Genomic DNA, 14,818 nt, shown 5'->3' with positions numbered 1-14,818 from the left:
CATGTAGAAATTTAGATGATTCGTGTAGATTATTTTAATAAGTTTGAAACTCTAAACTTTAAAGATCTCTGTAAGCTGTAGGAGTGAAATAACAAACAACAATTGTATTTATGGAATAAACTTTACTTTAGGATATAAATATATAATAATGACAAAAAGTAAACAATTAAATAAATAACATTAATTTAGATAAATAAAACACTAATTAAATAAATAAAACATTAAGCCAAAATTAGTACAAGCGCACACATGTGCATGTTTGGAATAATTTGATTTCTATTTTTATTATTCATTGCTGTTTTAGGTATTGGTTTACTTTAGTGTTTTATTTATTTAATTATTTATTTTTTATCCTTATATCAATATGTACCGATTATATCATCTGTTGATTCAGCACATTCAAAAGAGCAGTGTCCCCCTGTACAAAGCAAGTTTAGGCAAGCCAAGCTGAATTTTTGTTTGAGAGAATCCCTGTCATTGGCTAATGAAAACATTAACTTGTGAGGGAATGACAATAAATCTAATTGGTTGACTAGCTAGATTAAATACCACATGAATATATAAAAGCACAAATTCCATGCATGTCAATAGCATTGACAGTTTCAAATGTGAACGCCTTTGTGTAGCTTAATTGCCATAAATATATTTTTAAAACTTAATACTTAGTTCTACTCACAAACATCACACCACAAATTTAAAAAACATAACTTTCTATTTTTTGTTTTTTCCTCATTTCAGGATTTATGTCTGGTTTGACAATGGCGTTAATGTCAATGGATATCCTGAATTTGGAGACGTTGAAAGAAGGAGGTACCCCCAAACAACAAAAGTATGCAAAAAGGATTATGCCCTTAGTCAAGCGGCATCATCTCCTGCTGGTCACTCTACTTCTTGGTAATGCCATGGCTGTAGAGGCAATGCCAATCTTTCTTGACCGAATATCTGACCCAATAGTGGCCATTTGTGTATCTGTGACTGCTGTCCTTGTTTTTGGAGAGTAAGTATTTTTGGTGTATATTTTTGGAGAGTAAGTATTTTTGGTGTATATTTTTGGAGAGTAAGTATTTTTGGTGTATATTTTTGGAGAGTAAGTATTTTTGGTGTATATTTTTGGAGAGTAAGTATTTTTGGTGTATATTTTTGGATGTCGGCTTTGCTTTTGATTGGATATACTTAAACTTTTTACAACACTATTTTAAATGTTTGGTGCAGCTCATTCTGTGCTAAAAGATTTTGTTAAGTTGTGGCAAGTTCTGTAAACAGAATAGTTGCAGAACATAGATGTCTTGAATTGCATTTTGAAGGTTGGCCTGCCAAGAAAACGTAGAAGCAATTTTGGTGACGATTCACTTGCAGAACCATGAGGATTGAAGAGGTAGCTTGCAAAAAAAAAAAAAAAAAAAATAGAACCTATGATTCTTAGACAAAGGAAAAATGATGTTAAATGAAACTACAATTAATTTACATACTTTTGCTTTATATTCGTACACGCCTATATCATTCAAACATGGTAGTGTTTGAATATCATGCTTAACTGGCAGTTTTAGTCATTTAGAACTGCTTTAAAGCTTCATCGCTCACTCATTTTTCAACCAAATTTCAAACAAGTACTACAGTTTATAGATCACCTTCTTAGCTATATCATGAAAAAAAAAATTCAATTTTCGTTCAGTAAAACAAAAGTTATGATGAATTTACTAGTGTTCAAAATCATAAAAATTCGTAAGGAGGTGAATGACGTTTTTTATGACTGGTTTCCATAACAACCACGTCGCATCAGCGACTAGTGTTGCTACTAATTCACTGCTCTCGCAAAAAGAGAAGTAACAAGTAAAACAGAATGAAAGCAGACGAATGCCGTACATTGTTTTACATATGTGTATGTTATATTTAGGGGGGGGGAGAAATAAGACTGAAATTAAACAAAGAACAAGTGAAATTACTGAAAGCCTGGAAAAATCATGGATTACAATAGAAAAATGTGAGCATGAAAAGTAATATAGTTCAGCTTAAATTTAAAATATTGCAGCATTAAGAATTTTTTTTTTAAATTCAATTTAACATTATATAATCAATTCTTATGCTGCAATATTTTAAGTTATAAATTGATTATATTTTATACTAGAATATCTTGTCCTTTTCTTTTCCATGTTTAAGTTTAACCATATTACTTTTCATGCTCACATTTTTCTGTTGTAATATATATATATATATATATATATAATTGCAATGTATGATGTTCTTATTTTATATTTTGTTTTCTTGATTTTTGCAAAAATATATGCATGCTTGATTATTAAAACCGGTAATCATGAAACTTAATTAACTGAGTCAATTAATATTGACTTTGGTTTTATTGGTATATGAACATTATCGGAATTTTGGTGTGTGTGTGTGTATATATATATATATATATATATATATATATATATATATATATATATATATATGGGGTAGATTTTTTTTTAATTCCAAATATTATCATTCAACAATATCTATTCATATGTGCATGTGTTCCAGAAAACCATTATTGTTGAATGTTTGTTTCTGGAGATGGATCATAATATTTGAAATTTTAATGTTTTGATTTTTTTTTTTTTTTAAATCTACAAAATTAATTTGTGAAAGCTCTAGTTAATACAACCAATTAATTATTAAACTTATTTTTAGCTTCAGTATTGAAACTTATCCTAGACACTTAATAACATCTATTTACTAAAATATATATATATGAATTAATAATAACACCATTATTTTAGTTTTTTAATTTGAATTTTTCTTATATATATTAATTTAATTAAGTTATTCTTAGTTATTATCGTCTGTAGTAAGGATTGAACCTTGAACATTCAGAAGACTGTCACTTGGAAATGTTTGTTAAATAACACTGTTATCCACTGCACAATAAACTAACAAATGAAGACATTGATTAACAATCAGGTCTAAGTGACAATCTTTTGGAGGTTGCTTTGTTTATGTAGTACAAAATACTTATACTTACTACACGTGATAATAACTGAGAATGTGCTTGACTTATGTGCATACTCTAAAGAGCTTCACTAAATATTTGAAACACATTCTTGTCTCGTCTCTTTGGTAGTCGTCAACCATAATTGCATCAGTAATAAATAAAAATTGAAGAAAAAAAATCTAATCGTAACCCCTAAATTCCCTAACCCTAATTCTGCAAACCCATAACCCTAACCCACCAAAATTTACAGATATTCTAAGAGTTTGACTATTGGAGTATCTAACTCTAATATTGGTTTGAAGAGTTATTAACTGATGGGGGTCAATAAAAAATAAACTCAAAAACACTTGTCAGTGGTAAGTCGCAAGTATGTTCAAATATGTCCCTGGGCAAAGTAGTAATAAAAAGTTTAGCAAGCAAAAATAACAAAATAATTGCTAATACATAACAAAGAAAAAAAATCTAGCACCGAATGAAACTCTCATCTACTTTTCAAACTCAAACTTCTCAAACCTTAAAATAATTCAGAAAGCAAATTTTCTCATTGGTCATTTAGTTGCGGAGAGAAGAAAATTAACATAATTTGACTCTTGTAACCAAAATGTTACTAATTTTTTTTTTTTTTTTTTCAGTTCTTTATTGTCTCCTACCACAGTTACGACCTAAATTAATAATTTTGGAGTGTTTCTGGTGCTATTTTGATTTGATATCTATAACAAAAAAATATATACACCCTACACCTCTTTTTCTTTTTTTAATATACAAATTTTTGTAACAAGCCATGTTTTTTCAATTTCTTTGCTATGTTGCGATCGACAAAATTATTTGAAGATCATTTACAAAAAAATGATGAAAATTAATTTGGTTTAAAGTACCATTCATTGGAATAGATTTCTTGTTGAATAATTGGCTGACTTTTTTTTAAAGAATGTGTCATTAGAGTTCTAGGCTCTCTAACTACACATTCTTTAAAAACCAATTAGAAGTGTTTGTTTAACTGGAAGAACATACGAGGTGCCTTCAATAAGTTTCCAGACTTTAAAATACAAAATTCACAAGGGCCAGATTTTCAAGGTACACCACCGAGTGTAAAACACTTTCTTAGAAGGAAGCGGCATGTCTCTGGCCTTACGTTCATGTGTTTTGTAATATGAGGTGTAGATCACATGACAAAGGAAATCCATGAGACGTAGATAAAAAGATCTTTGAGACAGTGCAACTATAAAGAAATTTTAAGTTTTGATTTTTTTTCTTTTTCAAACAGTAGATGCTTTATTTTTTTTTTATTAACAATTATTTTTTTTTCTTTTTCAAGAGTTATTCCTCAAGCCCTTTGCACCCGGTTTGGTTTGGCTATTGGAGCCGTAATGAGCCCGTGAGTTGTTTTCATATTTTTATTAAGAGTGTGTAATCTAAGAATGCATGATCCAAGTGATATATATATATATGTACGATATAATCACATTGACACACTGGTTCTCTTTAGATCACTGAAGTTAAGCAACATTGAGTCTGTTCAATACCAGATGGGTGACCAATTTGGGAATTCCAAGCGCTGTATATAGGAGGACGTTGAATCCTCTATGCAAGAGTTGCAAAAACCTAACATCAACATCTCCCCTAATGCGACTGGGGACTACTTGTGAATTTCATACCCCCATGGATCTTCCTCCTTTGTAGGAAACCGGTTAAATCTACATAGGGTTAGTGCTGTTTCCATTTCTATTTCATATATATTCCAGCAGAATGAGTATGGGATCAGTTCGTTTCTCCTTGAGGCAGCGGGGATCCCTTGTGTTTTATTGGAAGAGATATTTTTCCATTTTTGGAAGTCTGTCATTCTGTCGAGATGCTAGATATCATTGTAACCTCAAAATAAAATATTGTGATTTTAAAACTTGCGATCTTGCTTGGAAGAAAAATCCTTATTACAACAGTGACTGAAACCACATGATTGATGCTATGTTGAAATCGAGCACCAAAATTAGACCAGTTCAATAAATGCACGATCACCGTCTATGCCATGATCGCACACAAATGCAAGTTCATATATGGATTTCATTTTTCTAGAAAGAGAGACATAGGAAAAAAAGAAACAGATAGATAAAAAGTAGATCACATTTCTTATTATGTCTAAACTACATTGTACACAAAGCTGAAAGATGTTCTATACATCCTCTTATCTATAGGTGTATAAACCAGTGTCCACATTGTGAACTCCGGTTCTTGATCATCTCTAAATAAAATGCTGATGTTAGTTTTTCAAAAAGATTTATTAAAAAAAAAAAATAAAGAGTCACATAAAACGTCAAAGTGACAGTCCATTTGTGTGTGCACGAGGGAGAAAGGCAAGCAGGCAGGCAAACATAGATCGCTTGTCTTGTTACATTTAACTACATTAAGCTTCTCAGGGAAATCACCATCTTTTGCCTCGGCTCGCTTAAATTGCCATCCAAAAAGAAACAAAATAAACCCCAATCAAAAATTACATGGTTTCATCAACTTGCAATTTCATCCAAGCAAAGGTACATACTGTATTTGATGGAAAATTTATGTATGCACAAAATGACTCTTAGAAACATATTTTTTTTTTTTTTTTTTTACATAGGCATCACCACATTATCAAGGCCCAGAGGCCACTCAATGATAAGGGTTAAAGAGTGTACAGTAGAAATTGGACATTATAGTAATCATTAGTAATGAAAATTTGGTAAAGTTGATAACTTATATGGAACGGCTCATCAAGAACTTATTTACGTTAGACTTGAAGACAACCATATTGTAGTCAGCCGGAAAGCAGGAAAGCATATAATAATGTGTTTTTCTGTGTGTGAGTATATATATATATATATATATATATAAATGAGGAGAGATCACTTGTTTCATTATGCTTAGCTAAATTGTATGCAACTACTCCCACCTTCACAGGGTGCTTGAAGAACGGCCATGTTTCATATCCACTTGCTAAAAATCAGCTAAAAATCCACTTGCTTAAGTTATCAGCTAAAAAGAAACAGAAACTTGAAGTCAACTCTTACCTTTTAAGGTGTTATTCAAACTCTTCCATACAAACACATCAAGATGGCAGTAAAGTTAAACAAGATGGTGGGATGCAGTAATAGAGTAAAACAAATTTATTTTCTTTTTTAGCGTATGAGTTTTGATATCAAGATTTTAAATGGATGATGACCTTCTGAAGACGCTGTTTAATGAAGTAAAATCTAGGTACTTTATAAGCTAACATTATCTTCTGACATAGGGAGAGTGTGATATTTGCGAAGAAAAGTGCTCCAGTTTGGCTCAAAATGTCTCTCTTGTCTCAAATAAATAGTTTATAAAAGATACAAAAATTGTGGAAATTGAAAACAAATCTTTAAGCTTGTACTAAACCTTGGATCATTGTTGCAATGCTATAATAAAAAGTTAATATTTTACTATGTAGAAAATGTAAATAATATAAACTTACAAATTAGTATTGAAAAAATATAAACTTACAATTTAGTGTATAAAATTTGGTCATCTGCAGACTTGATTTTAACCTGTGCTCTGCTCTGACCCAACTATGTTGCCATTGCTGAAAAAGGGTTGAACTTGGGGAAGGAGGTGGCGAGGGGGCTGTTTTCAAACATGCATGCCCAAATATACAGCAAGTCTTTATCTGTGCCGAAATCAAAACGTGGATTCCATGAACAAAGCTTCTTTCTTAGAACTGCACGCTTCTGTTCCGTCTGCCTGCTTCCCACCTGACTACAACTTGGATGTGTTCAAGTCCAACGTTAACAAATTCCTAATGAACCGCCCCCTTAAGTAAACACTTCATCAAATCTCCACACTAACGTAATGTACTTGCAATAACCCTTATCCCTGAGTGGCTTCCGGGCCTTGATAAGTGGTGACCACTGTAAAAAAAAAAAAAAAAAAAAAAGTCTTGTTAAGCACATTGAAATATAAGAAGACTTTTGAACAAGAGACGGAGGGTTATTCTGGAAGTACCTGTAAATAAATGTCTGTTGTTCCAACTGGAAAAAGTGTTGAATGCTTTCCCTGTCATTTCCTTGCAACTATCTGCATATAATGTATAACATGCAACTACGTTACAAAGGGTTGATATACCATAAAACAAAACAACCAAACCAAACACCATTAATAAATATTTGAAGATATAAAGAACTTGAAGTGTAAAACCTATTTCCAAAATAACGGATTCATTATTAAATAATCTAAAAATTGTTGATATAACATGAAACAAAACAACCAAACAGTGAAACAGTCTTCTAAAGAAGTAACGATGCCTACCATATCGAGGTTAGAAGCATTCAGATGGTACATAGACATACTGTTGTGGAGACGCCCACTAATAAGCATACGTGGGTGAACAAGATATAGATAAAGGTATCGTAAGCAAGACCGGAGAGCTATGTTCGAACGCCGGATAGGCAAGACGCATGTGCCAGTTGCTCCATGAAAGACTTTAACACGCCCTCTGCCGAACAATCTTCCAACTGCAGTACAACTGCACCTTTGTAAATATGTATTATCTTTTCGTCTTAATATATTTGTTTTACCTTTACTTTCTGCATTCGTGTTGTTATTGATACAGACACAACAGTGGCGACGGGATTTCGAAAAAAGATTTACGCGTGAGAAAATACACTATCAAACTCAACAGTGGTATTCAGGAAATACTCGTCAAAGATTGGAAAAAAAATTTCACTCGGGAATTCAATGTTTAAAACGCAGCAACTACGAAATTGTTGAACACGATATTCAAGCGCTGGATACTTGCAAAGCACCAAGGTTTCTTTTTTGTGTCTACTTGAAAAGGAAATTTAAAACCCGGGACACTTGAAAAAAAAAACAAAACCAGCAAGCACTTTATTTCAAAGTGCCTACGAGAAAAAAAAAAAAACTGGAAAATTACAATAACCCTTTCTGCAAAGTGCATACAAAAAAAAAAAGTGTTTCGCTAGGATACCGTGAACTTATTAGGTAGACTGTTTTGAAAGAAAAAGTTTTTGTTTTTTTTTCAGTGTACTAAGAAGGGATTTTTTTTCTTGCTTGTACGTAATTAATAACGTAACAAAAGGAATCGGTTGTTCTTAGTTATTAAAGAAAGGAAATTGTAAAAGTGACTGATTTACTAATTTGAAAAACAAAATAGAGGATCTTATCAAGTTATTCGCGGAAATGCAAATGCGTCAACAAGAAAGAGACGAAAGACAACAAGAAAGAGACGAAAGACAGAGGGAACGGCTTCTTAAATGTATAGAGCAAATGCAACTTGGTCAAAAAGATTTTTTGGAAAGATTAACGACTAATTCTGCACAGGAAAGCAATACGACTTTTTCCAATGCAACAATTGTGAATAGCATAGATGTGTTCACATACCTACCAGAAGAGGATAAAACTTTTGAGGCATACTTCAAGAGGTATGAAGATATTTTCGAAACAGATTGCGAAAGCTGGTCAAACGCAAAGAAAGTAAGTTTATTATTTCGAAAGCTTGGTACCAGTGAACATTGCAAATTTGTTGATTTCACATTGCCAAGGAGAACGAATCAGTTAGACTTTGCTGCGACCGTAAAACTTCTTAAGGAGTTATTCGGACCGAACATGTCTCTTTTTCACAAGAGATGGTCGTGTATGAACCTTAAGAAAACGGAAGAGCAGGACTACCTGACATATGCATCAGTAGTGAATAAACACTGCGACAATTGTAAATTATCAGAACTTACGGTAGACGACTTCAAATGTTTAATTTTGCACAGGGGCTAGTTTCTACAAAAAATTCAGATCTGAAGACGCGTTCTCTCAAAATTAGAGACAGAACAAGGTCTGACACTGCAAAAGTTAGCAGAAGATTGTCAAAGGGCAGTATCACTAAAAAAAGACTCCAGAGATATAGAAGAAGCAGGAGTGTCGTACATAAGGAAGATTAAAAAATCTGGCAGAAACGCAGGGCAAAGAAAGTGTGAGACTCTTCAAAATCCAAAAGATTACGCGAGTTATAAATACTCAAACTCTAATTACAGAAAACGAAATTACGATTCAAGTCAAAGGAACTATAAAAAATCGGGACCAAGTAATAATTGCAGAAGATGTGATGAAAAACATTGGGGAAAGGATTGTCATTACAAAAATATCAGATGCTTCAATTGCGACAAAGTCGGACATAAGAGTATTTGTTGCAGAACAAAATATAGAGTACACCAAATGAGAACAAACGACAAAGAGAAAGACAATTTACGAAAATATGTGTTGGTTAATATTTTTGGCAAACAAATAAAATTTCAACGTGATTCTGGAGCAGATTTGTCGGTAATAAACGTTAGCACTTGGAAAAAACTGGATAAACCAACTCTGAAAAAGTCAAGTAAGGGTGCAAGAACGGTGACAGATGAAATCAAATTCGAAGGAGAAGTCGTCCTGCCCATTAATTTAAATGGCATGACGAAGAAATTGAAAATCTTCGTAATTAAAGAAAGTGAGAATTTATTGGGAACAGATTTTATTGAAAAATTCAACCTTTGGGATAAATCGATGAACGTTTTTTTGTAAAAAAATAACCAGCTGCACCACAACGTCAGAAAATATTAAAAATGAACTAAAGAACGAATTCCCAGAAATATTTACTACGGGACTGGGAAGATGTAATAAATTTAAAGCTTCGGTCGAGCTAAAAAAGGATGCAACACCAGTATTTAAGAAAAAACGGAACGTGCCGTTCGCCGGCTTAAACAAAATAGATAACGAATTAGACAGACTTGAAAGAATGGGCATTTTATCGAAAATCAAAAATAGCGTTTGGGCAGCGCCTACGGTGTACGTAAAGAAGAAATCGGAACAAATTCGAGACTGTGGAGACTTTTCAACCGGGTTAAATAATATGCTACAAGATCACCATTACCCTTTACCAAGCCCGGAAGAGATTTTTGTCAAACTAAATGGTGGGAAAAATTTTTTCAAAAGTAGATTTGTCTGATGCCTATTTGCAAATTCTGATAGAAGAAAAATGCTCAAAGATTTTATGCATTAACACACACAAAGGGTTATTCAAGTATAACTGATTACCGTTCGGGATAAAAGTCACGCCGGTGATATTCCAGCAAGCAGTCGTATATAAAACGACATGCACATCACGTAAAAGGTTTAAACCTGGTGATCAGGTATATTTTAAATGTTTTAAAAATAATGTCATATTGGGAGTCTGTACAGTAGATAAACGTATCGGCGACTTGGTCTACATGATAAAAGGTCTAAAAGGGATACACAAAAGACACCAAAATCAATTGAGAAAACTCATAGGAAGGACAACCAACATGACAAACCTGAGGAACAGGAAGATCCAATTGATATAGTATACGAAACGTTTAATATTGAACCACCACAGACCATGCCCGAACCGAGGAGATCGGGAAGGAAAAGAAAGGCCAATGATAATAAACCCCAAAAGGAAAAGATATTGAAATCTACACGACTTCAAAATCTTGGGAGGGGGGTGTTGTGGAGACGCCCACTAATTAGCATACGTGGGTGAACAAGATATAGATAAAGGTATCAAGTCAGCAAGACCGGAGAGCTGTGTTCGAACGCCGGATAGGCAAAACGCATGTGCCGGTTGCTCCATGAAAGACTTTAACACGCCCTCTGCCGGACAATCTTCCAACTGCAGTACAACTGCACCTTTGTAAATATGTATTATCTTTTCGTCTTAATATATTTGTTTTACCTTTACTTTCTGTGTTTGTGTTGTTATTGATACAGACACAACACATACTAATCTTCTGGCTCTTCTTTTTCATGGCTTTGCTATTTTTTTTTTTTTTTTTTTTTTTTTTGCAATAAATTTGATTTGATCTCTAAAAACCAAACTTCCAATGCGTAAAGTTTGATATTTGTCTTTTAAATCACTGATGTTTATTAACTTTCCATGTTCTTCCTTTTGTCTATTTGATGCCATCAAGTTTGGTCTATCTACTCATGGGTCTCCTCTTTATCGTCGCTTGGCCACTTTCGAAATTACTCGACTGTATGTTTGGCACCGAGCACTACACTCTGTATCGACGGAAACAGTTAAAGGTTCTGGTCGACCTTCACAGTGATTGTCCGGAAAATGGTGGCTCTAAAGGACACGGTGCCGGCCAGCAAGAAGTTCTCACCACTGATGAGGCTTTAATTATTAAGGTAAGATGCTTTGTTATTTTCTGATATTCTGTACATCTGAGATGATCCTTGACCCAACCAAATAGTTGTATTGCAGATATCGGTGATCATCTTAATCGATGGGGTTACTTGAATAGAAAATGAGATTGAGTAAAAAGAAATAAGGTTATTGGGTCAAACATTAACCTGAAGAAATTTTAAGAATCAATCTGGAAAGACAAAAGAAAATTAATCTTTGAGTTTGTGTAAGATCTTTCAACATCATTGCTCCACTGGCATGCTTCTATATAGTTATGTGTGCTAGCACAGTTCAGGGAACTTCTATGATTACTAAACAGCAGAGCATTATGGCTGTCATTGAAGGGAAGAACCTATCAGGCATGTGTATGCAGTATGGAAGTGAAATCTGGCCAGTGATAGTTGAGGACATGCATTGCATTAAAAGGAAAAAAAAATATGATACAATGTTCAGTGTGAGTCTTAAAGTTCTGATGACTTCAGAGGAAGATTGAATCTGTACAGTAAAAGGAGATGTGTGCAGAACAAGAGACTCTCTCATTTCCAAACACAATGTTTTTTTTTATTATTATTGAATCTTAATTCCTACCACCATCTTTTTGAGATTAGCATTTCCTCCTCCGTCGTTTGAGATTACTCTTTTCTTTCTCTATCGTTTTTCTTTTCTCATTTCTTCTGGATCTCTTTTCTTTCTTTATCTTAAACCATATTTCTCTTCAATTCTCTTTTTCCTTTTTCTTTCATTCACTCTCTCCAACCGAACGTTGAAAGAATGAGAGTTATTGATTTGTTTGTTTTGTTTTATAGCATAACAACCCGTTTCGGGTTATTTAACGCCCAATACAGTAATTTTGGTAAAATGTTTTTATGTTTTAGGTTCTTTATATGATCAAATGTTTGTTCATGGTGTTTGGTTTGGTTGTTTTGTTTTACAACATATCAACCGTTTTCAGGTCGTTTAATGCTGAATCCATTTTGGTGAAAGCTCTTGTTTCAGGTTTTTATATCTTCAAATATTTATTCACAGTATTTTGCTTGTATTGTTTTATAGTATATCAACGAGAGATGGAACGATTCCAATATTTTTCCCGATTCCGATACAATTACCGATTCTGATTCTTTACAAATCTCTAAATATTTAACTATAGATTTGTTATTTCCTCCCAGTTACCGTAAAAAACGCATGTTAAATGTGCAGATATTTTCCTAAACGTAAAAATACACTTGTGGGGGGGGGGTTCTTGATTTTTAATTTTACTGGTATTTTAAAATCAATAAATATTTACTATGTTATCATTATTAACAGCAATGGAAGGTTTTGCTTTAAAACAAAATCAAGTAAAAAAGACAAAAGAATCGTTTTGGCATCGGACAATGGGCACAAATTTTTTCAATTTTGATACCAATTCCAATACTCTCAAATGTTCCGATTTTTCCGATTCCGATTAATTGTCCCAACACTAATATCAACTCTTTTCAGATTATTTGATACAGAGTCTGGTTATTTTGGTAAAAGTTTTTATTCAAGTTTTTTATATATCTTCAGATATTTATTCATGATGTTTAGTTGTTTTGTAGCGGTAAATTGTTTTTGGCTTTGCAAAACTCAATCATGTTTTCAAAAGAGAAAGAAAAAAAAACAATAACCTCAATATTCGGCACATTTTAGGTCAGGAAGACGACCTGATGTGGTATCTCCACCAGAGAGTTATTAAGTTAGTAGATGTAGATTAGTATAGGTGCAGTTTAGAGTAAGGCCAAGGGAAACCTGGAAGAAGTAATAAAAATGGATCTTAGGGATAAATAAGGACTTGACTAGAGGTAAGTTAGTTTGAAAGTCAGTTTCTTAAAGCCGTCCAATGTTAAATGTTAAAACACAAATTATTCAAAGTAAAAAAAAAACTGACCATGCACATCCATGAGGAAAAAAGAGTGATGGTCATGCCATGTGTTGTCCATTGGGAATTGAACCCAGATAGTTCTGCTTACAAGATAGAATCTTATTATTTTTGTGCAATGATGAGTTTCTCGAGTGCTTATGCCAAATACCAAATAACCAAATACCATGAAAAACATCATTTGAAGATATAAACAACTTGAAGCATAACTGTAATACCATCCTGGGTCTCGTCATACACACAGGCAAGAAAATGTGCAATAACCCTAAGTCCTAGTGTCTACATTTTTATCTTTGTCTAGTGGTGGACCCTTCAAGGGTAACCAGACTTTCACTGCTCACTGGAACTACTGCTCTGATGCTCAGAACACACAAAACTCGCATGACCCTAAATCTGTGTGGCAATACCTTTTACACTCTGGTTGGCTATTCGTTGTTGAATTCCTCTTTGTAGATGCTCTGGTGTCGTTGGTATATCGCTTTTCTCAGTGCAGTCTTGGTTGGTTATGGTGTCAGCGTTGCAATTAACTGGGTTTTCAAATGAAAGCAATTTAATAATAACTCAGATCATATTTTTATACACGAGAATAATGATTCCAAAAATATTCAAGGTACACTTTATGCAAATGAAGGTTAATTCTTCAGGTTCTTAATGGCTTCATGATGCAGGGTGTTTTCAACTTAGTTTCGTTCAGACAGCTCCTTAGAGGAGCAAGAGCTTTTCAACTTAGCTCTTCTGGGGAGTTTTCTTGCTCTTGGCAGAAGCCCAAAGTGATGTGCACTCTTCGATGCCAACAAGCAAATCCTCTCTCATTTCCAAACACAATGGTTTTTTTATTAAACCTTAATTCTGACCACTATCTCTAGATTAGCATTTCCTCCTTTGTCGTTTGAGATTACTCTTTTCTTTTTCTATCTTAAACCATATTTCTCTTCAATTCTCTTTTCCCTTTTTCTTTCCTTCACTCTCTCCAACTCCTTTTTCCAAAGAAACTGCCTTATCAGTTATGCCCTTCCATCTTTCAGTTTAATTCCTATCATTTACAGGTGGTCCGACACTTAAAACCTGGTCCAATGACAATATCTTCCTAAATATCAGGGCAGATTTCTCATTGCAAATGTCAACTTCAGTTTGCTAAGAAATTTCTTTTCTGTCCTCCATATCCACAATAAAAACATATTCCAAATTTTGGAGAAAAGAATGAATTTCTTAAACCTCATATCAAACACCCCACCTAACCCTTAGCTCGTAATCAGGGTGAATTGGTGTTACCTGGGCATGAAACATCGTTATATAAAAACTTTTATCAAAATTACTAAATTCGGCATTATATATAACCCAAAAAAGGTTGAATGCTATAAAACAAAACAACCAAACAAGATCTTATTTAATAAACAAAACTTAATTATACAAAACAAATCGAAATAAACCTTAAGTATTGACAAATAAATTGTATTAAAAAAATGAATTTTACAAAATAAATCTTCATAATTTTTATTTTTTTTAATGAATGAAATTTAAAAAAATGAAGTTTACAAAATGAATTGCAACAAACCTTAAGTATTGACAAAAATAATCTAAACTTGATAGAAAAACAATTCGGCACACTTAACTAATAAATGGACATTTTTACACGAGGAACGAAATAATGATTACACCGTTTTATGGTAACTTCAATTCATTGTTCCTTAGGAGTTGATTTTCTTTGGAAATAATTTCTCGTTTAAATCGTGTTTTTCATCTTTTAATTTTGATTCTTTTATATTTT

The 14,818-nt window shown here is 33.0% G+C and overlaps 1 protein-coding gene across 1 annotated transcript in view; it reads left to right on the top strand.

Moving 5' to 3' along the window:
• Positions 1 to 14,818, top strand: part of LOC145239790 (uncharacterized) — a 193,168-nt gene that overhangs the window by 139,218 nt on the left and 39,132 nt on the right. The window contains exons 2-4 of the mRNA XM_080103289.1: positions 739 to 997; positions 4,287 to 4,346; positions 10,936 to 11,155. Coding sequence (XP_079959415.1) covers positions 739 to 997; positions 4,287 to 4,346; positions 10,936 to 11,155 — 539 coding nt within the window. The remainder of the gene's footprint in view (positions 1 to 738; positions 998 to 4,286; positions 4,347 to 10,935; positions 11,156 to 14,818) is intronic.

The sequence above is a fragment of the Euprymna scolopes genome, chromosome 19 (genome assembly GCF_053919585.1).
Source record: "Euprymna scolopes isolate OS-2025 chromosome 19, ASM5391958v1, whole genome shotgun sequence".
In the NCBI taxonomy this organism is placed as follows: Eukaryota; Metazoa; Mollusca; class Cephalopoda; order Sepiida; family Sepiolidae; genus Euprymna; species Euprymna scolopes.
Note: the sequence above shows the minus strand (reverse complement) of the source record. Positions and strands in the feature narration are given on the sequence as shown.